This window comes from Rutidosis leptorrhynchoides, chromosome 3 (assembly GCF_046630445.1).
Source record: "Rutidosis leptorrhynchoides isolate AG116_Rl617_1_P2 chromosome 3, CSIRO_AGI_Rlap_v1, whole genome shotgun sequence".
NCBI lineage: Eukaryota > Viridiplantae > Streptophyta > Magnoliopsida > Asterales > Asteraceae > Rutidosis > Rutidosis leptorrhynchoides.
The window spans coordinates 115,338,355-115,366,252 of NC_092335.1; the positions used below are offsets into that span (position 1 = coordinate 115,338,355).

Below are 27,898 nucleotides of genomic sequence, written 5' to 3' on the forward strand. Positions count from 1 at the left end.
CATGTGAGTTTCCTAACAACTTCGTGGAAGCTACATGTGAGTTTCCTAACAACTTCGTGGAAGCTTCGTGTGAGTTTCCTGAAATCTTCCCTCTAATTGTTTAAAGTTCTCCATATCTCCAACAATCTCCCACTTGGAGACTTTGAACAAACCCAACCTTCGTCAACCCAAAATATCAACGATCTAACCAAGAACGTTAAACCACCATTATACCGCCAAACTTCATTTGGGACACGCACACTCAACACATACTTCGGATGAGCAGACTTTCGATACAAGGTCTTCAACACTACTTGTTATAATTGAAACTTTAACTTTCTAATTCTCTAGTTGGGGTCTTCTCTCATCAATTCATTAGAAGACCAATTGAGGTAATGCAAAACCTCAATTTCTCTGTCGTAACAACCTTAGTAAACATATCAGCAGGATTCTTCGTACCAAGGATTTTCTCCAATAATAAAGTACCATCATTTATATGTTGTCAAATAAAATGATACCTTATCTTGATGTGTTTCGTACGACTATGAAACACCGGATTCTTCCCAAGATGTATTGCACTTTGATTATCACAATACATGACGCAATAGTCTTGTCTTTTACCCAACTCACCTAAGAAGTTCTTCAACCAAACAAGCTCTTTAGAAGCTTCTGCAATAGCCATATATTCGGCCTCGGTAGTTGACAAAGCAACACTCTTTTGTAGTCGAGACATCCAACTAACCGTCGTCTTCCCAATTGTGAAAACATAACCCGTAGTGCTTTTCCCCGAATCATCACATCCACCCAAATCAGCATCCGCATAACCCATAAGTATGAGATTGTTTTTGGAGAAACACAATCCCATATTAGAAGTACCTTTCAAATAACGAAGCAACCATTTGACCGCTTCCCAATGCTCTTTCCCCGGATTAGACATATAACGACTTACAACTCCCACTGCTTGAGCAATATCGGGTCTTGTACAAACCATGACATACATAATACTACCCACGGCCGATGCATATGGAACCTTTTCCATCTCCATTTTGTCTTCTTCCGTTTTAGGTGATTGACTTTTCGATAGCTTTATCGTGCTACTCAAATGCATAGAACGAGCCTTTGAATTTTCCATGTTAAACCTCTCTACAACTTTCTCAATATATTTGGATTGAGACAAGTATAGAGTACCCTTCACACGATCACGCACAATACTCATGCCAAGTATTTGCCTAGCACCACCAAGATCTTTCATCTCGAACTCATGGGAAAGTAATCCTTTCAACTTGTTGATTTCGGACATGTTGGAACCTGCAAGTAACATGTCATCAACATACAACAATAAGATTATGTAAGAAGACTTGAATTTCTTCAAGTAGCAACAGTGATCCGCTTCACATCTTAAGAAACCAATCTTCTTCATAAACTCGTCAAACTTTAAGTACCATTGCCGAGGTGCTTGCTTCAATCCATACAAACTTTTCTTTAGCTTACAAACCCACTTCTCTTTACCCTTTACCTCAAAGCCCTCGGGTTGCCTCATATAGATCTCTTCATCAAGGTTACCTTGTAAGAATACGGTCTTCACATCTAGTTGCTCTAGATGTAAGTCCTCAGATGCAACCATAGAAAGTACCAAACGAATAGTAGTCATCTTCACCACCGGTGAAAATATCTCTTGGTAGTCAACTCCTTTCTTTTGTTGAAAGCCTTTAACCACCAAACGAGCCTTGTACCTTTTCTTGCCATCCAACTCATTCTTGATTCGATACACCCATTTACTTTGCAACGCCCTTTTATCATGAGGTAATTTCACTAGTGACCAAGTTTTATTCTTCTCAAGTGACCCCATCTCTTCTTTCATGGCAAGCTCCCATTGTATGGATTCTTTTGTCTTCCTTGCCTCAAAGTAACTTTCGGGTTCACCATTCTCGGTATAGAGCAAGTAGTTTGCTGATGGAGAATACCTAGGATTAGGTTTGGGCACTCTAGTCGAGCGTCTTAGTGTAGGAGTAACCGGAATGGTTGGACCGGTTTCATTTGTATCCTCCTCATCACTAGAACTCGTACTATGTTCGAAATCATCACCACTTTCCGAACCATCCCCATCATGAGCATTTTCCGACTCCTCACCGTTCATTGGAAATTCATTGTTTCCCGTACTCCCACTAGAACCTGTAAGATCATCAATAGAAACATCGTCAAAAGTAACATGACCCGGTTTAGGACTCCCCGTTTCCGGTTTGCCATAGACCGAATCTTCATCAAAAGTAACATCGCGAGAACGAATTACTTTTCTAGCCTCGTTATCCCAACAACGATAACCCGTTTCATCCGACCCGTAGCCAATGAAAATACACTTATTTGACTTAGCTTCAAGCTTGTCTCTATCCGCATCTTTGGTCTTCACATATGCATTACACCCAAAGATCCTAAGGTGACCATAACTCACCTTCTTACCTTGCCATTCTTCCTCGGGAATTCGGAAACCCAACGGTGTTGAGGGTCTCCTGTTAATCAAATAAGCTGCCGTATTAACCGCATCTGCCCAAAACATCTTAGGCAAACCGGCATGTAGTCTCATACTCTTAGCCCTTTCATTTAACGTACGATTCATACGTTCGGCGACCCCATTGTGTTGCGGTGTCTCCGGTACCGTTTTCAACATTCTAATACCGAGCTTTGCACAATGGTCTTTAAACTCAAGACTACCATATTCCCCTCCATTATCCGACTTCAAGCACTTGACTTTCAAGTTAGTCTCATTTTCTACCATAGCTTTCCACTTCACAAATGTATTAAATACATCAGATTTAGCTTTAAGAAAATAAACCCATACCTTTCGAGTGGAGTCGTCAATGAAGGTGACATAATAGCGAGAACCTCCATGTGATTCTACACTGGTTGGACCAAACACATCCGTATGAACATGCTTCAATTTCTCCAACTTAGGTGCATTCCCTGATTTCCCAAAAGTCACCTTCTTTTGCTTTCCGTATACACATGGTTCGCAAAACCCAAGTTCTACCTTTTTCAAATCCGGAATTCTCCCACTCGAAACAAGCATCTTCATACCCTTCTCACTCATATGTCCGAGTCTTCGGTGCCATAGAGTTGATTCGGACTCAACATTAACTGTAGCAACCACCGTATCTTCATCAAACACTTCAACCATATAAAGAGTTCCCCTTTTATGTCCACGAGCCACGACACAACTACCCTTAACCACCTTCCATTGGCGGTTTTCAAAAGTAACCGCGTTACCTTCATCATCTAATTGACCAACCGAAATAAGTTTCCTTTTTAATTTAGGAATGTACCTTACGTTTTTCAAGGTCCAATTAGAGCCAAGAGTAGTCTTCAATACAACATCTCCAATGCCCTCTATATTGAGTTGTTTGTCGTTCGCCAATCTCACCTTGCCTTGATATGAACGGAAATTCTTCATCATGCTTTTGACATGAGTAGCATGAAACGAAGCTCCCGAATCCAAAATCCAAGACTCCATAGAATTTTCAACACTACATAAAAGTGCATCATCACTTTCTTCCGCGGTCAAGTTCACACCTTTCGCCGGACCATTTTTACAATTCCTTTGAAAGTGTCCTTTTTTATTGCAACCCCAACAAACAGCTTCACTTCTATCTTTCGATGGATACCTCTTTTTAGACTTCTTTCTACCCTTCTTCTCACCGCGATCAAATTTCCTACCACGGTTGTCTGTACTTAACAAGGAACCGGATGTCGATTCCCCCGAGTTTCTCCTACGAGTATCTTCACCAAGAATCAAATCCCTTATTCCTTCAAACGCTAGCTTAGTAGTTCCCGTAGAGCTACTAACTGCGGTAACCGTACCCGACCAACTTTTCGGTAATGATGAAAGCAAGATTAGTGCTTTTAGTTCATCATCAAACTTAATCTCTACCGATTCAAGCCTTGAAACGATATTATTAAATTCATTGATATGATCCGTTGCACTCGTACCTTCCTTCATCTTTGTATTGAACAATTGACGCATGGGAAATACATTATTAGAAGCGGTAGGTTTCTCATACATGTTAGAGAGTGCTTTCAAGCAAGCAAACGTCGTCTTCTCATTCACAACGTTGTATGCAACGTTCTTAGCAAGTGAGAGACGAATAGCGCCCAAAGCTTAACGATCCAAAAGCGTCCAATCGGCATCGTTCATGCTTTCAGGCTTGGTCTCTAACAAGGGTTGGTGTAGCTTCTTTTGATACAAGTAATCTTCAATTTGCATCTTCCAAAAGCCAAAGTCTCTCCCGTCGAATCGGTCGATTCTAAACTTCCCGTCTTCCGCCATCGTTCCCTTAACGAAACCTTGTGCTCTGATACCAGTTGTAAGGATATTAGGACCCAAAATAACGCAAGTGATTCAACAGGATCACTCACCGATAGTAATTCTACAAGATTACTAACCCACTTAATGAACGAAAGATTATAAATGCAAGAAATGTAAATCGACACAAGAGATAATGTGGTTATATGCAATCGTTGTGATTGTTTTAGTCCACAGACCAACTAGAGAATGTATTTACTGAATATTTGTGGTGTGTTTACAATGAGTTACAAGAGGGTCTATTTATAGAATGGTTTAAGGAGTAAGCTAAAAACAATTCCTTGAAGCTTCATGTGAGTTTCCTAACAGCTTCATGGAGGCTACATGTGAGTTTCCTGACAACTTCGTGGAAGCTACATGTGAGTTTCCTAACAACTTCGTGGAAGCTTCGTGTGAGTTTCCTGGAATCTTCCCTCTAATTGTTTAAAGTTCTTCATATCTCCAACAAATGTCGTACTCTTTTTTACTTCTAGTAGCATTGGTCAACTTCCTAATACTCACTTATGCTACTTATATCATATGTTAATATTAATTAACCATTAACCATCAATTATTAACCATATATACCAACGGACGTGAGTTTTTTGGTCGTTTTGGACCACACATCGGCCAAAATTGGTCAAAACGACAACAAAAAAAAAAACACCTCCTCCAACTTTGCCCAATTTTCAGGTTCAACCCCCAAATCAGGGGTGCAAAATATAAACTTCTTATTTTATTTAAAAATCTTAAACAAACTTCACCTACAATTTCAACGGGACGTATCTTTTCGTTCGACTCGCGTTAAATTTTTTCGAACCCACAGTTCAACTCAAAAAAAAAAAAATTACGAACACAACGGGACTAACTATACCCGAAACGGACATTTCTAAAAAACGCTCAATACCTCGGACTATATTCAATACATATACACACCTATAATACATACGCTCCGTTAACTATGAATACGCAACCCAAACGCCCCGCGGCATCGCGCGGGCCCATTTTACTAGTTATTATTAAATACTACATAATATTAATAATAAAATAACTTAGTTTGTTTATTTTATACATTCTCGACCACTTCTAAAAGATTTGTCAAATGGTTAATTGTGACGAAAGAATTGAATCGCTTCGCTTTTAATAAATGCCTATTTTAGTTGTTAGGGTTTTAGATGTTTAATGGTGTTCTTTGTTGGTTTTGTTATCGGCCAGAGTCCATTTCTTATTGTTGTTTGTTACTGTATTTGGTGTGTTTTATCTTGTTTATTGGGTTGGTGTGTTTTCAGCTTCGGCTAGGCTAGCACGCTCGATCCCTTAGTTAGGTTGTTTTGTTTAGGTTGGGCCCGAGTTTGCTCCCCTTGTTTGTTGTTTTTTGGGCCTTCATCGGTTTGATGAAGTGTCATTATTTATATAATTTTCGCTTTTCAAAAAAAAAAAAAAAGTCATATTAAGATATTGATACGAGTTTACATGATTATTTAATAGTTACCATTTAATCCCCTAATTACACTAAACATACTTGATCATATGAAATAAAGAAAATAAAAAGGTATCTGAATTCAATGAAATTTTTTTTTAAAAAAAAAATCACGAACAAGTAATAAACGTCTTTCTAAGTACAACAAGAGAAATATCATTTTTTATTGATAATGACAAACGTAAATTGTAAAACCACAACTTATAAAGCGTCAAAAATGATATTTGACTATGAGTTGACGAATTTTGAAGCCCTTGGCGTTTGGTATAGGGTGTCAAATATGACATAACGATGGTGTGAGTCAATACCAAGACTGAAAATTTTAAATTTTGACACTCAATTACAATTTGACACTTAACTAGAAAAAATCCGACCGCGCGTTGCTGCGGTTGTATTCGACGCGCGGTCCAATTTGGATATACGATGTCCGTTTCGCGTATAGTTAGTCGTGTTGTATATGTATATATATGTATGTAATATAGCCCGAAATATTTATTTTTTTTAACGATGTCCGTTTCGCGTATAGTTAGTCGCGTTGTGTTCGTAAAATTATTTCGAGTTGAACGGTGGTCTCGGAAAAATTTAACTCGCACCGAGCGTGAATATAGGGCCCGTTATTTAGTGTTTTTTTAACGATGTCCGTTTTGCATATAGTTAGTCCCGTTGGGTTCGTGAGATTTTTTCGAGTTGAACGGTGGCCTCGGAAAAATTTAACTCGCACCGAGCGAGAAGATAGGGCCCGTTATAAATTCGGGTGGAGTAAGGTTTTTTTATTTTAATTAAATTATAAATTTACGTTTTTTACCCCTAAAAAAGTGTAAAGCTGAGGGGTTGTTGTGTATTTTGTGCGAAAGTTGGAGGACCATTTGTAGTGTGAACGCAAACTCAAAACGACAATTCGGTAAAACTGAAACGACAAAAAATGGGATGAGGTTTAGTATGTAAGATAGGGCCCGCTATAAATTCGGGTGGAGTAAGGTTTTTTTATTTTAATTAAATTATAAATTTACGTTTTTTACCCCTAAAAAAGTGTAAAGCTGAGGGGTTGTTGTGTATTTTGTGCGAAAGTTGGAGGACCATTTGTAGTGTGAACGCAAACTCAAAACGCCAATTCGGTAAAACTGAAACGACAAAAAATGGGATGAGGTTTAGTATGTAAGTATAGTGTCACGGACTTATCTCGATAAGCTCACGTGCGGCACTTAGTCTCTACTAAGTCAGCCTTACTCGGACCTTATAACGATTCAAGTAACCAAAAGAGAAAATATTATAGAACAAGTGGAATTGAAGAAAATACTTATATTGCTTGAGAATGCTTTACAAGAGAGAATGTTTGAGATTTGAGGTGTGGTGTGCCAAATGAGGCCACCCCTATTTATACTACTCATATCACAAAATGGATGGCTAGGATTAAATACAATGGATGGCTAAGATCTAAGAACTAGAAGCTTCATGTATCTAGATATTTCTATGGACATTCTATACCATTCCATGGAAGAACTCATGGGAAAGTTCTAGTGAACTTCCATGAGGTTCTTGGGCCTTCTTTGATTTTCACATATTGGGCCATAGACTTAGTGGGTTGGGCCATAAAATTGTTGGATTGTGACATTCTCCCCCACCTAAGCTCACGACGTCCTCGTCGTGTGATCCTCGTGATACTTCTTGATTTTGTCTGTGAACTGCCACAATAGGTCTTCGGCCTCCCAGCTTGCTTCACTATCGGGTAAGTTACGCCACTTAACTAGGTATTCTCTATAGCTCGGCACACCTCGTCTTCGTACCGTTCGATGTAACAAGATATCTTCCACCTCACGATCAAACGAAGTCGCAACTGCCATTGGTGCTCGTTTGGAAACTCCTCGTTCTGGTTCTTCCTCGTCCCCATGATAAGGTTTTAGAAAACTTACGTGGAAGACTGGATGAATCTTTAACTTGGGCGGTAGTTGGACTCGATAAGATACGTTCCCAACACGTCTAATTACTGGGAATGGGCCTTCATATCTCCGGATCAATCCTTTGTGCACCTTCCTAAATGTTTTGAATTGTTGAGGTAAAAGCTTCACCATCACTTGGTCCCCAACTTTGAACTCAACATGTCGCCTTTTCTCATCCGCCCATTTCTTCATTTTCTTGGCCGCCTTATCTAGTGATGCTCGGGCCAAGTCGGCTTGTTCGTGCCACTCCTTCATCGTTCTATAAGCGGCTGGGCTGCTTCCATCATATGAAGCGGCCAAAGCATTTGGGGTCAAAGGTTGGCGTCCTGTCACCAACTCAAAAGGACTCTTCCCCGTGGACTCACTCCTTTGCATGTTATAAGAGAACTGAGCAATATCAAGGAGCTTAGCCCAATCATGTTGATTTGCACTTACATAGTGTCGAAGATAGAGCTCCAATAGTGCATTCACCCTTTCTGTTTGTCCGTCCGTTTGGGGATGAAAACTCGTGGAGAAATTCAAGTCTGTCCCCATGATCTTGAACAACTCCGTCCAAAAACGCCCTGTGAACCTCGGATCTCGATCACTTACTATCACATGCGGTATCCCCCAATACTTCACCACATTCTTGAAAAATAGTTTTGCGGTTTCACCCTTTCTGTTTGTCCGTCCGTTTGGGGATGAAAACTCGTGGAGAAATTCAAGTCTGTCCCCATGATCTTGAACAACTCCGTCCAAAAACGCCCTGTGAACCTCGGATCTCGATCACTTACTATCACATGCGGTATCCCCCAATACTTCACCACATTCTTGAAAAATAGTTTTGCGGTTTCATCCGAGGTAACTTCGGATGATGCGGCTATGAAGGTACCATACTTAGAAAACCGGTCTACCACGACTATAATACTCCCACACCCTTCCGACTTGGGTAAGCAAGTAATGAAGTCCATGGAAACACTCTCCCATGGTCCTTTCGGTGTAGGTAGCGGCTGTAATAGTCCTCCTGGTTGGCGTTGCTCTATTTTGTCTTGTTGGCATATTAGGCATGTCCGCACGTACGTCTCTACGTCGTCTTCCATCCTTGGCCAATAATAAGTGCCTTCTACTAATGCCAGCGTCCTCTTGATACCTGGATGACCAGCCCACTTTGAATCATGACACTCCTTCAAGATTGTCCGTCTAAGATCACCCCACTTAGGCACATATAACCGGTCTCCTTTGGTGAATAATAGATCACCTTTGAGCCAAAACCTTCGCGTTTTCCCATCTCGAGCCAATCCAACAAGGTTTTTGGCTATAGAATCATGCTCTAATCCCTCCTTTATACAATCTTGAAGGAAGAATTGTGGTTTTGTGATCGCTGCAAACTCCGCCTTACGACTTAGGGCATCAGCTACCACATTGGCTTTCCCAGGCTTATACTCCAACACATAGTCAAATTCAGCTAAGAAGTCTTGCCAACGAGCTTGTTTGGGACTCAACTTCTTTTGGGTTTGAAAATAACTCGTTGCCACATTATCCGTCTTGATCACGAACCTTGATCCCAAAAGATAATGCCTCCATGTCCTCAAACAATGAATAATCGCTGTCATCTCTTTCTCTTGCACAGTGTACTTCCTTTCCGCCTCGTTAAGCTTTCGACTTTCGAACGCGATTGGGTGACCTTCTTGCATTAGAACTCCTCCAATAGCAAAGTCCGATGCGTCTGTGTGTAACTCGAACGGAATGGTCACATCCGGAAGTCTCAACACCGGTTCTTCCATGACAGCTCCTTTCAACTCCTCGAATGCTGCTTGACATTTCTCATCCCACAACCAAGCTTTATTCTTCTTTAACAATTCTGTCAATGGAGCCGCTTTCGCCGAGTATCCCTTGATAAAATGACGATAGTAGTTTACTAAACCAAGGAAAGATCGTAAATCAGTCACCTTCGTTGGTGCCTCCCACTCTTGAATTGCCTTGACCTTAGCCCCATCCATGAGTAACTTCCCATTTTTAATTCTATGTCCAAGAAAATCCACCTCCTCTAATCCGAATGAACATTTCTCTAGCTTCACATACAACTCGTTGTCCCTTAGTACTTGGAATACTTGCTTCAAGTGCCTCACATGATCTTCCATGGTGTCGCTATACACGACTATGTCATCCAAGTACACCACGACAAACTTGTCGAGGAACGGGTGGAATAATTTGTTCATCAAAGTACAAAATGTGGCAGGGGCATTGGTTAAACCAAAGGGCATGACTAGGAATTCATAAGCGCCATACCTCGTCACGCATGTGGTCTTAGCCTCATCTCCTTCGGCAATTCGGACTTGATAATATCCCGATCTCAAGTCTAACTTGGAGAAGTATCTCGCCTTCCCAAGTTGATCGAACAAATCAGCAATAAGTGGGATTGGGTATTTGTTCTTGATAGTTACCTTGTTGAGTGCCCGGTAATCTATACACATCCGCAAGGACCCATCCTTCTTTTTTTGAAATAGCACCGGAGCACCATACGGGGATTTTGACGGTCGGATGTATCCCGCATCCAGCAACTCCTTGAGTTGTCTTCGCAGCTCCTCTAACTCGGGTGGTGGCATTCGGTATGGGGCTTTGGAAGGTGGTTTTGATCCCGGCTCCAACTCGATCGCATGGTCAACCTCCCTTCTAGGTGGTAACTTCTTTGGTAACTCCTTGGGCATGACATCCTTGAACTCATCAAGGACCTTCTCAATTTCCTTGGGTACCTCTAGTTTTCCCTTATCTTCAATCGTCTCTTGCTTTGCTACCGCTAAATAGCATGTCTCATTCTTGTTGTACCCCTTCTTGAATTGCATGGCCGAAAGTGACTTGGATGCACTCTTGCTTCCACGTTCGGTTGACACCATACAAGTCTTCTCACCATCCAAGATACACAGTGAATTAGCAAACGGCATAGGGAAACCGCGTACCTTATCTAGGAACTCCATCCCAAGTACCAACTTGAAGTCGTCCATAGGCACGACCGAGAGATCAATCATTCCTTCCCATTCTCCAATCTTCACATATACGTCTTTAGCCACCCCACTAATCGGTCTGGCACTCGTGTTCACCGTCTTCATCATGCCACTCTCTTTTGTTTCCTTAAGTCCTAGCCTTTTGGCTTCATCGGTGGAGATAAAGTTATGAGTTGCTCCCGTATCCACCAAAGCTCGTACCCGATCTCCACAAATGTTAATATCTACGAATTGGAGTCCTTTAGCCACTACCTTGGGTATCTCCGTCTTGGCCTTGATTGCGTTGAGGATATGCATTGATCCTATGCACCGCTCCTCATCCTGACAACCCGCCTTTTGAGCTTCCATAGCATGAAGGCTAGCTTTCTTCGGACAATCGCGGGCTCTATGCGGTCCATCACATATGAAACATCCATCATTCTTGTAAGAAGTTTTTATGCTCTTGTTATTCCCGGTTGGTGGCTTACGTGTATTATCATTCCTTGATTGGGTGGGCTTATCTCCCCCACCTTTCTCACGGCTCACCTTCTTATCTTTTGACTTGAACGAATCTTTCCTATTAGCATGGTCGACTAGTGCCTCCGCTTGAGCAATTGCGGTTGCAACGTCTTGGACTCCTCGTCTCTCCAACTCCGTTTTAGCCCAAGGTTGCAAACCATCGAGAAAATAGAAGAGAAGAATATCATCGGGAATATCTGGGACCTCCAGGCTAAGGTTCGTGAATTCTTTAATATACTCCCGAATCGTCCCGGAATGATGTAATTTACGTAGACGACTCATCGCATCCTTTTGAGCATTCTTGGGGTAGAATTGATTCTTAAGTTCGGTAAGGAAATCATCCCAAGTATCAATAGTAACCGTACCTTTCTCGATATCTCCATATCGACGACGCCACCATAACGCTGCGGTATCCTTCAGGTAACGGGTTGCCGTCTTTATCTTCATTGCATCATCCACTATGTTGACTCCCTCCAAGTATTGTTCCATCTCCCATATAAAATCATCAACCGCCCGGGCTTCCCGCTTCCCCACGAACGGTGACGGCTTGGGAACGTCCACCTTCAGAGCATTGCATCCAGTGTTGCCACCCCCACTAGCCATGAATCTCAAACAAGAGTTCATGTTGGTTTGTAAATCCACGAGGCGTTGGTGAATAGTGGAGACCTCCCCCTCCATTTCGCCTCGCAACTTCGTAATCTCACCCATGAGCATACCCCTTAAGTCATGGATCTCACGTCGCATGTCAACGTCTAGCACGTTGATTGCACTCTTGCAATCATCTTTCAATTCGTCAAAGTCCCCGTCCAAACCATCCAAACGTTGGTGGACGTCTTCGACCTTTGCTTTCACGTCGTCCATGGATGTCTCTACATCCATGATCCTTTTGTCCAAGTTTGCGACAAAGTCTTTGGACGTACCTCGGTTCTTCTTGGCTCCTTGGCGAGTCTCTACCCGGCCATGAGTCTCATCACCCATCACACCACTTGTTGCGCTCACATTCTTCTCGGTCTCGGTTGCCATCTCCTTGAATCGACCTTGCTCTTGATACCAAATGTCACGGACTTATCTCGATAAGCTCACGTGCGGCACTTAGTCTCTACTAAGTCAGCCTTACTCGGACCTTATAACGATTCAAGTAACCAAAAGAGAAAATATTATAGAACAAGTGGAATTGAAGAAAATACTTATATTGCTTGAGAATGCTTTACAAGAGAGAATGTTTGAGATTTGAGGTGTGGTGTGCCAAATGAGGCCACCCCTATTTATACTACTCATATCACAAAATGGATGGCTAGGATTAAATACAATGGATGGCTAAGATCTAAGAACTAGAAGCTTCATGTATCTAGATATTTCTATGGACATTCTATACCATTCCATGGAAGAACTCATGGGAAAGTTCTAGTGAACTTCCATGAGGTTCTTGGGCCTTCTTTGATTTTCACATATTGGGCCATAGACTTAGTGGGTTGGGCCATAAAATTGTTGGATTGTGACAATAGTATAATATAAAATATAATATATAATATAATATAATATAATGTAATATAATATAATATAATATAATAATATAATATAATTACAATAGGGCAAAATATATAAATCGTAATTACCGGAACGCCTCGCATTTTGTGCATTCATATGTTCTGATTGCCGCAACCACAAAAATTAGACGCAAAAACCCTAATTTTACACAATCGACTGCTTCCTTTCATCGTCGCCCCTATTTATCACCACCATTCTCCCATCGTTAATTAAATTGATTATAATTTCAAAAACGAACAATCGACGTTTAGCTGCCAATTTTTCAATCACCAAAGCGGAAAAAAAAATCTTTACTTTAACATATTTATTGACCATATTACTATCCTTTTTCCCTTTCAAAATAAAATTATTATTTTTTTTTAAAACAAAAACATGATTTCTTGCCCTAATCCATGATTTATTTACCTATTTACTGTTGCTAATTTGTTACTGGTTTTCTAGATTTTTGTTTTCCTGATCGTTGTTTTTGTGTGCTAGGGTTTCGATTTTTTGCACCTATCAATTAGTGTTCGGGACTTACTAAATCTGTACCATCCGTTGTTAAATTAATCCTCGTTGTGAGTTCTCTATTTACAGTTTATTTAATTTTCATTATTAATTATAATCATTTAGATTTTGCTAGGTGTTTAATGTTTCAATTTGAGACCTTTTTTAGTTTGTTAATTAGGTATTCACTTTACATATATTATACACTATATATGTATATATATCTATGCCTACAGTTCTGTTTTTTAAGATAAATTTATGTTTACCACGGAGTATATGATTATTTTGATTATAATCATTTAAATTTTGCTAGGTGTTGCAATGTTTCAATTTGAGACCTTTTTTAGTTTGTTAATTAGGTGTTCACTTTGCATATACTATTATATACGGAGTACTATATATGAATATATATCTATGCCTACAGTTCTGTTACTTAAAGATAAATTTATGTTTACTACGGAGTATATGATTATATTGATTATAAACATGTAGATTATGCTAGGTGTTTAATGTTTCAATTTGATACCTTTTTAGTTTGTTAATTAGGTCTTCACTTTGCATATATTATACACTATATATGTATATATATCTATGCCTACAGTTCTGTTTTTTTAAATAAATTTATGTTTACTACGGAGTATATGATTATATCTGTGCACTTTGATTTTTTGCTAGGTATTAAGCGTTGAATATGGGGAAAGAGTCGGATAAAAAGTCGGCTTCGCCATATGTGGTTCTTGAAAACCGACCATTGGATCAATGGAAAGTAACCGAGTTAAAAGAAGAACTTAAGAAACGTGAATTACCGACAAGGGGATTGAAAGAAGAATTGGTTAAGAGGTTGGATGGAGTTGTACGAGCCGAAATGGACGAGGCTAAGAAAAATCTCCAGATTGAGTTAGACAATGAGGCTCAACCTGAGGTTCAATCTGATGACGTGGCAGAGGAAGCCACAGGTGTTGTGGATCGTACCGGGGATGAAAAAACAGATGTTGAGATGGGTTTGGATACTGTTCATACTGGTGATGGTTTGAATCCCTTGGCTGAAAAAACAGTTACAGATGGTGAAGGTGGTTCTGATTTTACTCAAATTGAATCAGTTAAGGTAGTTGAAGAAATTTCAGTTGAAGCAACAACAACCACCACCACCAATACTGTTTTTGTATCTGAAGAATCTGGTGGCGGTTTAAACCAACAGGCAACGAACGGGGAGTCGAAGCTTGAAGAACAAGTTGCACCTGGTTCATCAGATCTGATTAGTGGCGACCAGGTAGTTGAGGTCAGCAAAGTACAATCTGAATCTATTTCTATTGATACTGTAACAAATAATGAAAAGAATGAAATAAAAGATAATGTAATTGCTGATGATGTCAAATTAGAACTAGACGTTAAGCCTAGCAAATCAGAATCTGTTGAGATTGCCGATCATGATATGGACGAGGCTCCAGCCGAAGAGAATAATGTTCTTGAAAGTCTAGATGTAGTTGAGGTCAGCAAAGTACAGTCTGATTCTGTTTCCATTGATACTGTAACAAATATTGAAAAGGATGAAATAAAAGATGATGTTAGTGCTGATGATGTGAAATTAGAAATAAATGTTCAGCCTAGCAAATCAGAATTTGTTGACGATCATCATATGGACGAGGCTCCTGCCGAAGAGAAAAATGTTACTGAAAGTATAGACGGGAAAAATCATGTTGTTGCGGATGATGTAAAGGTTGCAGTGGGTGAAGAGAAAGATGATAACAATGATGAAAGTGTTGTTATTTGCAAGAAAAATGATAGTGGGGATATGGAGTCTGCAGAAAAATTAAACCTGGATCGAAGTTCTGGTGATGAATCAATGGAAGAGGATGGTTTAGAGAGTAAGCAAACTGATTTAATGATTAGTCCTGATGAAGTGGGAGATACAAGTGAGAAAATTGAAGTAAAGGAAGATGAAGCGGTTCATGTTTCGGTTGAGGGTGCAACTGGTGACAAGAATGTTTTGCACATTGAAGATAAAACTGGTCCTGGTGTGACATCGATAAAAAGAAAGCCTCATGGTGAGTTTTATCTTAATAACATATATCGAGAATCTTTTTTTATTATGTTACCAGTTTTACCTGAAATTGTTACGTCTTAGCGGTGCTCTTTATGATTCACATACCATTGCAAGTGCTACCATTTTGTTGTTTAGCCTTTAGACCTCTGTATCTGAGTCATGGTTGCAAATGGCAGTTGTGGTGGTTTGGTGACTAGCCCGCCCCGTTTCGCCCAAAAACGTCTAATTAGTCGGTCAACATTAAAAACTCAGGTCAATGTCGCTCAAAAGTTGACTTTTTGTCTGGCCTCATTTTAGTGTAAACTAAAATCCCTAGCCCCTATAAAACCTAGCTGGGAAAAACACATTATTATATAGCATCCTTTAAAGATAATTTAATTTAATATTTAATAAATACATTATAGCAAACATCATAAAAAACCTGTGTACTCCGTATTATATAAACTAAAACCCTATCATTTTATTTATGAATCGTTTAATTCTATCTATTTATATTTATGTTTAAAATTTTTTATATTTGAAATATTTATATTTAATATATTTATAGTTAAAAGTCAATGTTGGTCGAAGTCCGTCTCGACCCGTCGTGACCTTTCAAGATCCTGAGCGACTCGTCTTCGTCTTGCGTCTTCTTCAACCTTGATCTGAGTGTCGAGTATATGCTCTACATAACTGTTAATGATCAAACTTGAAGTTTTCTTTTTTACTCGGCTCAGACTAGTTTACTTTCCTAGTGCCTAAGGGTGCATTTGATAAAATTGAATGATTAAAGCGTTGACATGACAAACAATAGAGGCTAAAGTAAGATAAAATATATTGAAGGGCCAATATTGGCTATGTCCTTTTATGTGACATTGGCTGTTATTCTAACATGCAACCTGTTCTCGGTTAAATACAAGTTTCATTACCGTTTTACTCCTTTTTTGATTTTAATAATGGTGAATACTAAATTGCTTGTAATGACAGACCAGGAAGCTGCAGAAAAAAATGAGACAATAAAGAGGCAGCGCAGGTGGAATACAGAAGGTGTTAAGGTACCCGAACAACATTCTGCTAATCATTCAACCTCTACTACACCTAAAGATGCATTTCAGACTCCTACCAAACGCACCTTTTCTAGAGCGGAGCCCACAGCTATTCAAGAAATGCCAAAGGAGCGTGTCGGTACGTTATGTTTCGCTATTTGTGCAATATGTTATAATAAATAAAATTGACTCTGAGACTCGTTCATTTGCTATACTTTCAGTCCCGCCTTCGTTGAAATCTCCAACTAATTCTCTACGAATTGACCATTTTCTGCGCCCTTTCACTTTGAAAGCTGTGCAAGAACTTCTTGGCAAAACGGGTACAGTTGTTAGTTTCTGGATGGATCAAATTAAAACCCACTGTTACGTTTCGGTAAGTTCTCATTTCTATCTCTTACACAACTCTTGAATTGTGTGTTCATTAAAAGTCCATCTATCTGCCATTTAGGGTTTGTTTGTTTACCTCTTAATTGAATGGTTCATATTTGAAAATTTTAACACTGAATGCTGAACCGCGTATGTTTCCGACCTGTGAATGACATATGATGTTGAATTGTTCAACACGAGTTGGAACACTTATAAGACTTTTAAGCACAATTTTTTTTGTAGTATCATTGTTAAATTATATTATATCACTTATCAAACAACTATATTGACTTTTTTAATAATGTAAAAGGTTAATAATGTAATTTTACGTCATTCATATTGTTCATTTGGAATAATTATTAAACATGTTATTGTCATTTAGAACCTTTAAATCGTATAGATTATGATATGATTCATTTAGCTATTGACATTCTTAAGATTATATGCTATTCATTGCAGTATGCATCCGAGGAAGAAGCTATAGAGACGCGAAATGCCCTATGCAACTTACAATGGCCAGTAAACGGTGGACGTCTTCTAATGGCAGATTTCGTGGACCCACAAGAGGTCAAGGATCGGATCAACCCACCACCACCACCATCTCCCATCCCTCCTACCGCCACTGTACCGCCAGTCACCACCATGCAACCGCCACAACCCTCTCCCCGACAGAAACAACCACTCCCTCCACCACCTTCTCTCCCACCTCCTCCACCATTATCCGCCCCACCAACAAGAACCCGAGCACTTTCTCCCCCTCCTGAGAAAATTGAACCTCCAATGCTTACATTAGACGATCTGTTTAAAAAGACGAGAGCCACTCCTCGTATCTACTACTTACCCCTTTCCGATGAACAAGTTGCCGCCAAACTGAGTGCTCAGGGGAAGCCCATGAAGCAGTAGATTAGATCAACCGGATATCCGATATTTTCGGATTCGGATGTCGGATATCAGATATCCAAATCCATTATCCGAATTTTAGGATATCCGGTTTCGAACACCCCTAGTAGAGTATGATATAACCACATGTTTGCAGGTCTGCAGGTGATGCTCTTAGGAAGGAAACGGTTCGAGCACTAGTGGTCAAGGAAGAGCTGGTTTGGTTATGATCATAAGTTTTTGCCATGCCAATATGAGCTTCGATCTGTATTTTTTCTTTGAGCAGACAACGTTAGTATTTTTTATGTTTTTTGTGAGCATTGTCTCGTACAACTTGCATTTTGGACAAGATTGTTCTTTGTTTTATGGAGTTATATCTATATATACTGGGTATCAAGTTCTGTTATTTTAGGATATTGTTATATTGTTATTGCATGATAATCATAAGTATTTGTTGAATTACATACTTGAAACTCCACATTACATAATAGAGAAATCACTGTAAACCATTACCTGCACGATAAATAATAATTACCTCTTTTAGAATATGATACATACGTGCAGTTGCAGAAGGAACTAATATGCTACGTCCTTTGCATTATTTGACCGACTCGAGCTCACATGCGAAATTGTGTGCAAGCTTTGTTCGCTTTGATACGTATTTCACTAATTCGACTCGATAATTACTAACGACAGCAATAGCCACCATTTTTCATTTAAAAAAAAGCTATATCCTTACCCAGTGTTGTAAATCCCCCGAGATCTTTCCCGAGATCTCGTTTTTAGAAGGCAACCGAGACGAGATGTTCATCTCCCGAGATTTCTCGGTCAGCGGGGTCAAACTTAGTCAAATCCACGATTTCTCGGATTTTCTTGCTAATTTGTAAGATTTTCTTGTAAAATTCTAATTTCTAAGATTTTCTCGCTCATTTCTCGAATATTTTGTAAAATCTCGTAAAAACGTTTATAAATATACATATATTTATGTTTTTATGTATATTTTTATTAAAAAAAACTATAAAGCCAACGTAAGTCAACGTCCGAGATCTCCCCGAGATTATTCCGAGATGCCGAGATCTCCCTAAAAAGTCCAAACGAGATCTCTCTGAGATCCGAATTCTCCAACCTTGTCCTTACCTAGACATGTCCTTGGCCCCGCATGAAACGCGGTAAACTTATAAGACGGTTCATGTTTTATCTTTCCTTAGTCGGACAACCATCTTTCCGGTTCAAACTCCATACAATCCTCTCCCCAAATACTTTCCATTCTACCCACTGAATAAAAAGCCAATACAATCTTCTAGCGCGCATCAACAACATGGCCACTTGGGAGTACGTCTGCCTGAAACGTATATTTGTGCTCTAAAGCAATAGGCAGCCAGGAGGGTACAAGTATAAGTAGCCGCTTTGTAGCAGTACATATATCATTGGTGAAACTAAATTCGTTATCATCATCAAGAATTTGAAAATATTATGGCTAACATGCCTAATGCAAGCCAACTCTTTTCACATTTTAGGGTAGAATTAGATGGCAAACAGATCTTTATGTGTCACTAAGGCAGTACACATGAGGCAGAACAAGCGTAGGGAATTGAGTAAGACGGTTTGCATTTGTTAGTAAGTAATTTTAGCTATATTTTTTTTATAAACCCTTTCTTATTATATCTTTAAAATAGCTTGGGAAACAACCAGTAGTTGGTTAGTTACTCGTGTTACTTGTATTGTTGATAGCATGACTGTATCGAGGCTACTGATGTTTCCAATGCCGTTTTAGATTGTAAATTTGTATCATATTAAAAAATATATTTTAGATTGTTAACATTTGATTACAGGACCGTTGCATGTTAAACACATCCCCATTCAATAATTTTTTTCCTTTCTTTTATGTAAAGCGACAATTTCAATTCAAATGTCACATTAATTTCTCCTTATTCTACTTCAAATACTTCATAACAGAATGCCCGCTTAAGAAAGAAACAAGAACCATCACCATCATTAAATATTCAATTCAACTAGATTCAACATCAATTAAAACTAAAATACGTAACACTATTGTTGTTAGGGGTGTCTTCGGTGCATGTGCGAAGTGTGCAGCCGCACAGGACCCCAAATTTTTAAGGTGCCCAAAATTTTGATAAACATATGTAGTAATTCATTTATACGTACATCGTAACGGAATATCTTACTTGCGGTCTATCATTTAACAAGAAAGACTTAATAGATTGACGTTTATAGGTATTAAAAACAATATAATGGGGGTATTGACTATAAAGAGTTGACCAATTACTTCGTTACAAATAATGTTGGGATTACGGTTTTATATAAACAATAATATAACTATAACGAGTTGACAACCATTTGAGAATAAAACTTTGCAACGGTTGTTTTGAAAATTTTTAATTCTATTGATTACGCTATCATAGTATTATATATTATACGTATTGAAAAAATTAACATTTATAGGGTCCCATTTTAAGTTTCGAACAGGGCCTCCAAAATTAGCGAGACGGCCCTAATTGTTGTTGTAGCCATAAGGTTTGCAAAATTGACATAATATAGAAAAGATGAATTCAAACTAGTTATCACAATTATATCCTTTTAAGTCTATTTCAGCTACAGGTGCGACTCGATGGAACCTCAACAACTTCCTAGCAAGCCAAAATCTTAGACTGTCATCTTGACCAGTGTAGACGGGGTTAAGAACAATCTTCTTTAGCAAAGGGGAACAAGCAAGTATATATTTTATCAAATGTGCTTCGTTTGCTGAACCTCTTATATCATCAATCACAACCTTCTGAAGTTGCAATTGGCCTATGTTGCTGCAATCAAACTCTGAACCAGAATATCTATAATCTTTGAATTAATCCTGGTATGTAGCCTGCATGATTTAATAACAAAATTACTGTTCAGATGCACGCATTAATGGGCATTGTTTTAACTGATAAGCATAATCAACTCACCTTTATGTTAAGTGTCTGCAAATTTGGGGAGCCACAAATCATTTCGATAACATATGATACAAAATAATAACAACCGAAAATATATGAAACGCCCAATTTAGCCTTACCTTGCACCGAGAAAAATCTAGATTAAGTTTTTGAAGTTTTGGAAGAAGATACAAACTTTGTTATAGTGCCTTTAAAGTAAAGCAGAAGTCTACTCAAACTCTTCTCACATACATTTTTTCCATCTCGTTGTATTAAATACCTAAATAAGTCTATATCAAATACAAGTTGGGTAAGCATAGTCCATTTATACCTCCAGGTTCTCGACAAGATATCAGTTCTCACCGCCTCTTGAATTGGCAAACGATCCAAAATATTAGTTATCACATTATCCGGCATTCTGCTAATAAAATCATTTTCTGGTGCAAACTTAAATTCTTTATGAGGTATCCCATCAACCGGTTCCATCTAACTAAAAGCACGGCAAATGTAGTGTAAGCTTAATAATGTATATCGATAGCACAGATGATCAATCATAATGTATGAATTCTTATGGTCTAATGTACAAAGATATAACTTCAATATTATTAGTAATGTAATGTAATTCAATGTACACGATGGAATTTCAAAAATAATAATGGATTATTTTCAAAAAAGTGACAGATAAAGCAATTTGCAACTAAATAGAGTATAAGAAACAAATCGTAACCGTGAAACCCTAAACCCCAATCACAATTATGGTAAGCTCAACCGTCAACATCATTTTTTTAAGGCAACAGTCGGTATCGAATACTCTAATTTGCCACACACGCACGCACTTTCGGGAGGAAACCCGAATCGCATTGCATGAACCCGATCCTTAAACCATCCCGAGGGCAGGCGAACCGGGTTTGAATCCTGAATGGATCCGGGAGAAAACCCCCGAGGTCAATCTGGAGCTACATTCTTCAGACAGATTGATTAATAGGATGGGCCGAAAAAGGCTCGAACCCATGGCCTAACCCTCGCCCCAATCCTCCCGAGCTTGTTATTAGAAAAGGGATTTTATACTTCTCGGTGAAACATTATTAATTTTGGCGTAGTAATCATTCGGTTTAAGTAACCCAATTGGTACATCACATAGCGAGCTAAAAAAGTTATTACTAATTTATTACTTTACTGTAAATAAATAAAATACGAAAATTTGGAAGAAGCCCTAACCTTGATATGATGCCCTCTTCTTAGAGTGACTGAATTTCAAGCAGGGGATCGGTGACTATTCCCTCACATGTAAGAAGAAATGAAAGATTTACATAGAGCTCGTGTATCTAAGGAAACAAAAGTGACGCTTAGTTAAAATGCAGTTTCCTACCCTTTCCTCAATTTAATACTTACTCTAGTCGTAAATTAATACGCGGTTCAACGTGCCGAAATGACGAAATTCGGCGTGTTCAATAAGAATATCCGAGTTCTTTTGAGTTCCTTTATCGATTTCTTAATTCATGTCATGTTGTGATAGTTTTGATTATTATGTTGTGTCTTTTTCGTTTGTTTTGTTTTTTCTTTTCTTTCGAAAAAGCAAGAATATATTACCACAAGCCCGCTAGGGGGGGAAACCCGTACAATAGAGATCAAGACCAATAAAAAAACAACAAAGAAGAGCAAGTTGCGGAGATGGCAACTACAAAACAATTACGTTACACAATACAAGACCATGGATTCGAGATCCAACCTAGCCAATCCAAACTATGATTCTTCAAGCGAGTAGAAATCTGAAATGTCCCGTTCATATTGATTATAAACGTTCCATATTAATTGATTTCGTTGCGAGGTTTTGACCTCTATATGAGACGTTTTTCAAAGACTGCATTCATTTTTAAAACAACCATAACCTTTATTTTATCGATAAAGGTTTAAAAAGCATTACGTAGATTATCAAATAATGATAATCTGAAATATACCGTTTACACACGACCATTACATAATGGTTTACAATAAGAATATATTACATCAAAAATAAGTTTCTTGAATGCAGTTTTTACATAATATCATACAAGCATGGACTCCAAATCTTGTCCTTATTTTAGTATGCAACAGTGGAAGCTCTTAATAATTACCTGAGAATAAACATGCTTAAAACGTCAACAAAAATGTTGGTGAGTTATAGGTTTAACCTATATATTATCAAATCATAATAATAGACCACAGAATTTCATATTTCAATATACATCCCATACATAGAGATAAAATTCATTCATATGGTGAACACCTGGTAACCGACATTAACAAGATGCATATAAGAATATCCCCTATCATTCCGTGAAATCCTTCGGACATGATAAAAACGAATTCGAAGTACTAAAGCATCCGGTACTTTGGATGGGGTTCGTTAGGCCCAATAGATCTATCTTTAGGATTCGCGTCAATTAGTAGATCGGTTTACTAATTCTTAGGTTACCAAGCAAAAGGGGCATATTCTGCTTGGATCATTCACCCATATAATGTAGTTTCAATTACTTGTGTCTATTTCGTAGAACATTTATAAAATTGCATGTATTCTCATCCCAAAATATTAGATTTTAAAAGTGGGACTATAACTCACTTTCACAGATTTTTACTTCGTCGGGAAGTAAGACTTGGCCACTGGTCGATTCACGAACCTATAACAAATATGTACATATATATCAAAGTATGTTCAAAATATATTTACAACATTTTTAATACGTTTTAATGTTTTAAGTTTATTAAGTCAGCTGTCCTCGTTAGTAACCTACAACTAGTTGTCCACAATTAGATGTACAGAAATAAATCGATATATATTATCTTGAATCAATCCACGACCCAGTGTATACACGTCTCAGGCTAGATCACAACTCAAAGTATATATATTTTTGGAATCAACCTCAACCCTGTATAGCTAACTCCAACATTACTGCATATAGAGTGTCTATGGTTGTTCCAAATAATATATATAGATGGGTCGATATGATATGTCAAAATATTTGCATACGTGTCTATGGTATCCCAAGATTACATAATATATCAGAATACATGTATAATACAAAATAAGTTAGCTAGGATATGATTAATATAAATTTGTTACCAATTTTCACGTAGCTACAACAAGCAAAAATATCCAATCTTGTTTTACCCATAACTTCTTCGTTTTAAATCAGTTTTGAGTGTTTCAAGTTGCTATGGTTTCATATTGAACTTAAGTTTATGAATCTAAACATAAAAATTATAAGTTTATAGTCTGAAATACAGGTTACAAGTCATTTTTGTAAAGGTAGTCATTTCAGTCGAAAGAACGACGTCTAGATGACCATTTTGGAAACCATACTTCCACTTTGAGTTTAACCATGATTTTTGGATATAGTTTCATGTTCATAAGAAAAATCATTTTCCCAGAAGAACAACTTTTAAATCAAAGTTTATCATAGTTTTTAATTATCAAACCCAAAATAGCCCGCGGTGTTACTACGACGGCGTATGTCCGGTTTTATTTTTCGTGTTTTCAGGTTTTAAATCATTAAGTTAGCAAATTATATAGATATAGAACATGTGTTTAGTTGATTTTAAAAGTCAAGTTAGAAGGATTAACTTTTGTTTGCGAACAAGTTTAGAATTAACTAAACTATATTATAGTGATTTCAAGTTTAAACCTTCGAATAAGATAGCTTTATATGTATGAATCGAATGATGTTATGAACATCATTACTACCTCAAGTTTTGTGGATAAACCTGCTGAAAAAGAGACAAATGGATCTAGCTTCAAAGGATCCTTGGATGGCTTGAAAGTTCTTGAAGCAGAATCATGACACGAAAACAAGTTCAAGTAAGATCATCACTCGAAATAAGATTGTTATAGTTATAGAAATTAAACCAAAGTTTGAATATGAGTATTACCTTGTATTAGAAAGATATCTTACTGTAAATAAGAAAGATTTCTTGAGGTTGGATGATCACTTTACAAGATTGGAAGTAAGCTAGCAAACTTGGAAGTATTCTTGATTTTATGAAACTAGAACTTATAGAATTTATGAAGAACACTTAGAACTTGAAGATAGAACTTGAGAGAGATCAATTAGATGAAGAAAATTGAAGAATGAAAGTGTTTGTAGGTGTTTTTGGTCGTTGGTATATGGATTAGATATAAAGGATGTGTAATTTTGTTTACATGTAAATAAGTCATGAATGATTACTAATATTTTTGTAATTTTATGAGATATTTCATGCTAGTTGCTAAATGATGGTTCCCACATGTGTTAGGTGACTCACATGGGCTGCTAAGAGCTGATCATTGGAGTGTATTGATGTCAAAGCAGAGGGGTATAAAATACTATTAAATTTTAGCAGGAAATACTATTAAATACGATACAATTTTACACAAGATATTTATTTATTTATAGAATGGATATACTTAAACCTTGCTACAACACTTATAGGCAGTGTACCTAATCGTACAGTAGTGTAGTTTTTAGTAAGTCCGGTTCGTTCCACAGGGAGATCTTTAAGCAAAGCTCAACGCTATATTAGTTTACTTTTATAAAAATACAAATATATATATAAGTAATATTATTATTATAAAGAGGGGTTTTTACCGTTTAATGACCGGTTTGTCGATTTTAAAACTTTAGTCGCAGTTAAAACCTAATGTAAAATATAAAATAAATACAAGACTTTAAATTAAATCGTAAAGTAAATAACGATAATGAAATTGCGAATAATAAAAATGCGATAAAATTAAATTGCGATAATTAAAAGTACGATAATTAAAAGTGCGATTAAATAAAATAACAATAAATAAAAGTGCGATAATTAGAAGTGCAATTAAATATAAAATAAAGGAAATTAAATATGAAATAAAAGAATTATGCTTATTTAAACTTCCGTAATCATGATGTTTGACGTGTTGATTTTAGTTTTATGCCCATGGGTTAATTGTCCTTTGTCCTGGATTATTCAATATGTCCGTCTGGTTTTTGTCCATAACAGTCCATCAGTCATAAATATAAATTGCAAGTGTCCTTGTCAAATTATTATTATACCCGAAGATAAATATTCCAACTAATTGGGGATTCGAATTGTAACAAGGTTTTAATACTTTGTTTAATGAATACACCAGGTTATCGACTGCGTGTAAACCAAGGTTTTACTACTTTGTTAACAATTACACCAATTACCCTTGAATGTAATTTCACCCCTGTTTTAATTATTCTAGTGGCTATTAATCCATTCCCGTGTCCGGTTAAATGAACGATTATTCGTACATATAAATACCCCGCCCATCGTGTCCGATCGAGTGTATATGGTAATTTATAGGGACGCCCAATTGTAAATCTTTATATTAACATTAACAAACTTTCATTTAGTTAAACAAATATAAAGCCCATTAATAGCCCATAGTCTAGTTTCCACAAGTGTCGTTCTTTTATCCAAACCCCAATTATGGTACAAAGCCCAATTACCCAATTTTAGTAATTAGCCCAACATCATGATTACTTCGTTTTAAACAAGCATAATAATAACTTAGCTACGAGACATTAATATAAAAAGGTTGAACATAACTTACAATGATTAAAAATAGCGTAGCGTTACACGGACAGAATTTCGACTTACACCCTTACAACATTCGCTAACATACCCTTATTATTAGAATTATAATTAAAATTAAAATATAAATTATAAATATAAATATATATTACGTATATATTGAGAGAGATTGAGAAAAAAAGGATGTTAAATTCGATCAGAATTCGGTTGGCTTTATAGCCAGAAGTGAATTTTGGGGCTCCGCGACTCGCGGCAAAATGCCCCTCAAACTCCGCGAGTCGCGGAGAGGTATTTACAATTCACTCCCTTGGAGTTTCCTGCTGCCGACGGTTTTTATTATATATATATAATATATATATAATTAATATAATTAATTATATATTATATTATATTTATATACATAGTTAACTTGTAATTTTTAGTCCGTTGCGTCGAGCGTTAAGAGTTGACTCTAGTCCCGGTTCCGGATTTTCGAACGTCCTCGCGTACAATTTAATATCTTGTACTTTGCGTTTTGAATCTTGTACTCTTGTGATTTTGAGACGTTTCTTATCAATAATTGGAACCTTTTTGATTGTCTTTTGTTCTTTTGAGCTTTTTGGTCGTTTGCGTCTTCAATTCGTCGAATCTGTCTTTTGTCTTCACCTTTTATTATTTAAACGAATATCACTTGTAAATAGAACAATTGCAACTAAAAGCTTGTCTTTCTTGAGGAATAATGCTATGAAATATATGTTCGTTTTTAGCATTATCAAATATTCCCACACTTGAGCGTTGCTTGTCCTCAAGCAATATTGTCTTGAAATACTAGAATCACTTCTTTATTCTTCACACTTTGTACATCAGTGATTTCTATACGGCGGTATAAACAATGGTAGTAACGATATGGTTTACAGTCCCACATGACTATAAAAATTTAGATCCATTAAGGAAATTGGATCTTTATGAAAACATTTGATCTTTTGAAATCTAGTTTTTACCCTAGATAAGTTTTTCGGGATAACCCTTTACCGGTGTTTGCAAAATATTTTTGTGGGTTTTGTGGGTTTCAGATTTGAAAATTTTAGCTCAAAACTTGCGGTTTTGTGTCACCCACTTGCTAACCTTGTATTTGGAAAGCAACACGTCCAGTTTACTTGTTCCGTATATTACCTTTCGGCAAACTACCGTCCGGTTGTAAAGGAAAGCGTTGAACAAGCAACTGTTTAAGGCAATGTCCCGTGACATGCTTTTGATTATGGTCTATAACGTGTCGGACGCAATTACTATCCTTGGTAGGAGCAATAGTAAAGCTCATCCTATGATTTTTCGGTCTGGCACAAGGTTCTGTCTTTGACCATGTTATGCAACCACCGTTCTTACGGTTGACACCCGATTTAGTTCAGGTGACCTAATGAATTCCAGGTGAATTCCTAGGATTTTACGTTCAATGGTAATGAACGCATTGAAAATAGGGTTTTCAGAAAACAAATCGGTTTATAATTTTGATCAAAATATTTTCTCGTTTAAGCTCGAGTTTAGATATCATTGAATTCCATGAGTTTGTAATTCTCAATCTTTAAGGTCAATCTCTAGGATTGAGTAATATCAGTCTTAAAAGCTGATTTTTTAATCTTTAAGGAGATTATCCTTTCTGGGGATCTGATTCATTAGTCTTATCCAGCTAATTTGCATGGTGCCCCCCCATTGTACGAGATAAATCCTTCTCATGGTTAGGATAAATCTGACCACTTGGCGACCCTGTTTAATGCTGAGGTCCGTGGATTTCCTGCTGATTTTAGTGATGACTTTTCTAGATTTTTCGTCAACCTACAGCTGGTCTGAACGACAACTTCATGACCTAAATCAAGAAGCGCGTGTCT

General features: G+C 37.5%; 1 protein-coding gene and 1 long non-coding RNA gene across 2 annotated transcripts; one reads left to right on the top strand and one right to left on the bottom strand.

Annotated features, from left to right (window-relative positions):
* Window positions 1-12,856: 12,856 nt before the first annotated feature.
* Window positions 12,857-17,967, top strand: LOC139901576 (uncharacterized). Its single transcript, XM_071884271.1, has 5 exons — window positions 12,857-13,313; window positions 13,918-15,287; window positions 16,253-16,450; window positions 16,533-16,684; window positions 17,137-17,967. The coding sequence occupies exons 2-5, from the start codon at window positions 13,934-13,936 to the stop codon at window positions 17,578-17,580; spliced, it is 2,148 nt and encodes a 715-aa protein (XP_071740372.1). The 5' UTR covers window positions 12,857-13,313; window positions 13,918-13,933; the 3' UTR covers window positions 17,581-17,967.
* A 2,060-nt stretch (window positions 17,968-20,027) lies between these two features.
* On the bottom strand, window positions 20,028-21,823 carry LOC139896688 (uncharacterized). Its single transcript, XR_011776320.1, has 3 exons — window positions 21,702-21,823; window positions 20,517-20,973; window positions 20,028-20,434 (listed from the first exon to the last, which is right to left on the bottom strand). It is a non-coding gene; the product is annotated as an uncharacterized lncRNA (long non-coding RNA).
* Between the last annotated feature and the right edge of the window lie 6,075 nt (window positions 21,824-27,898).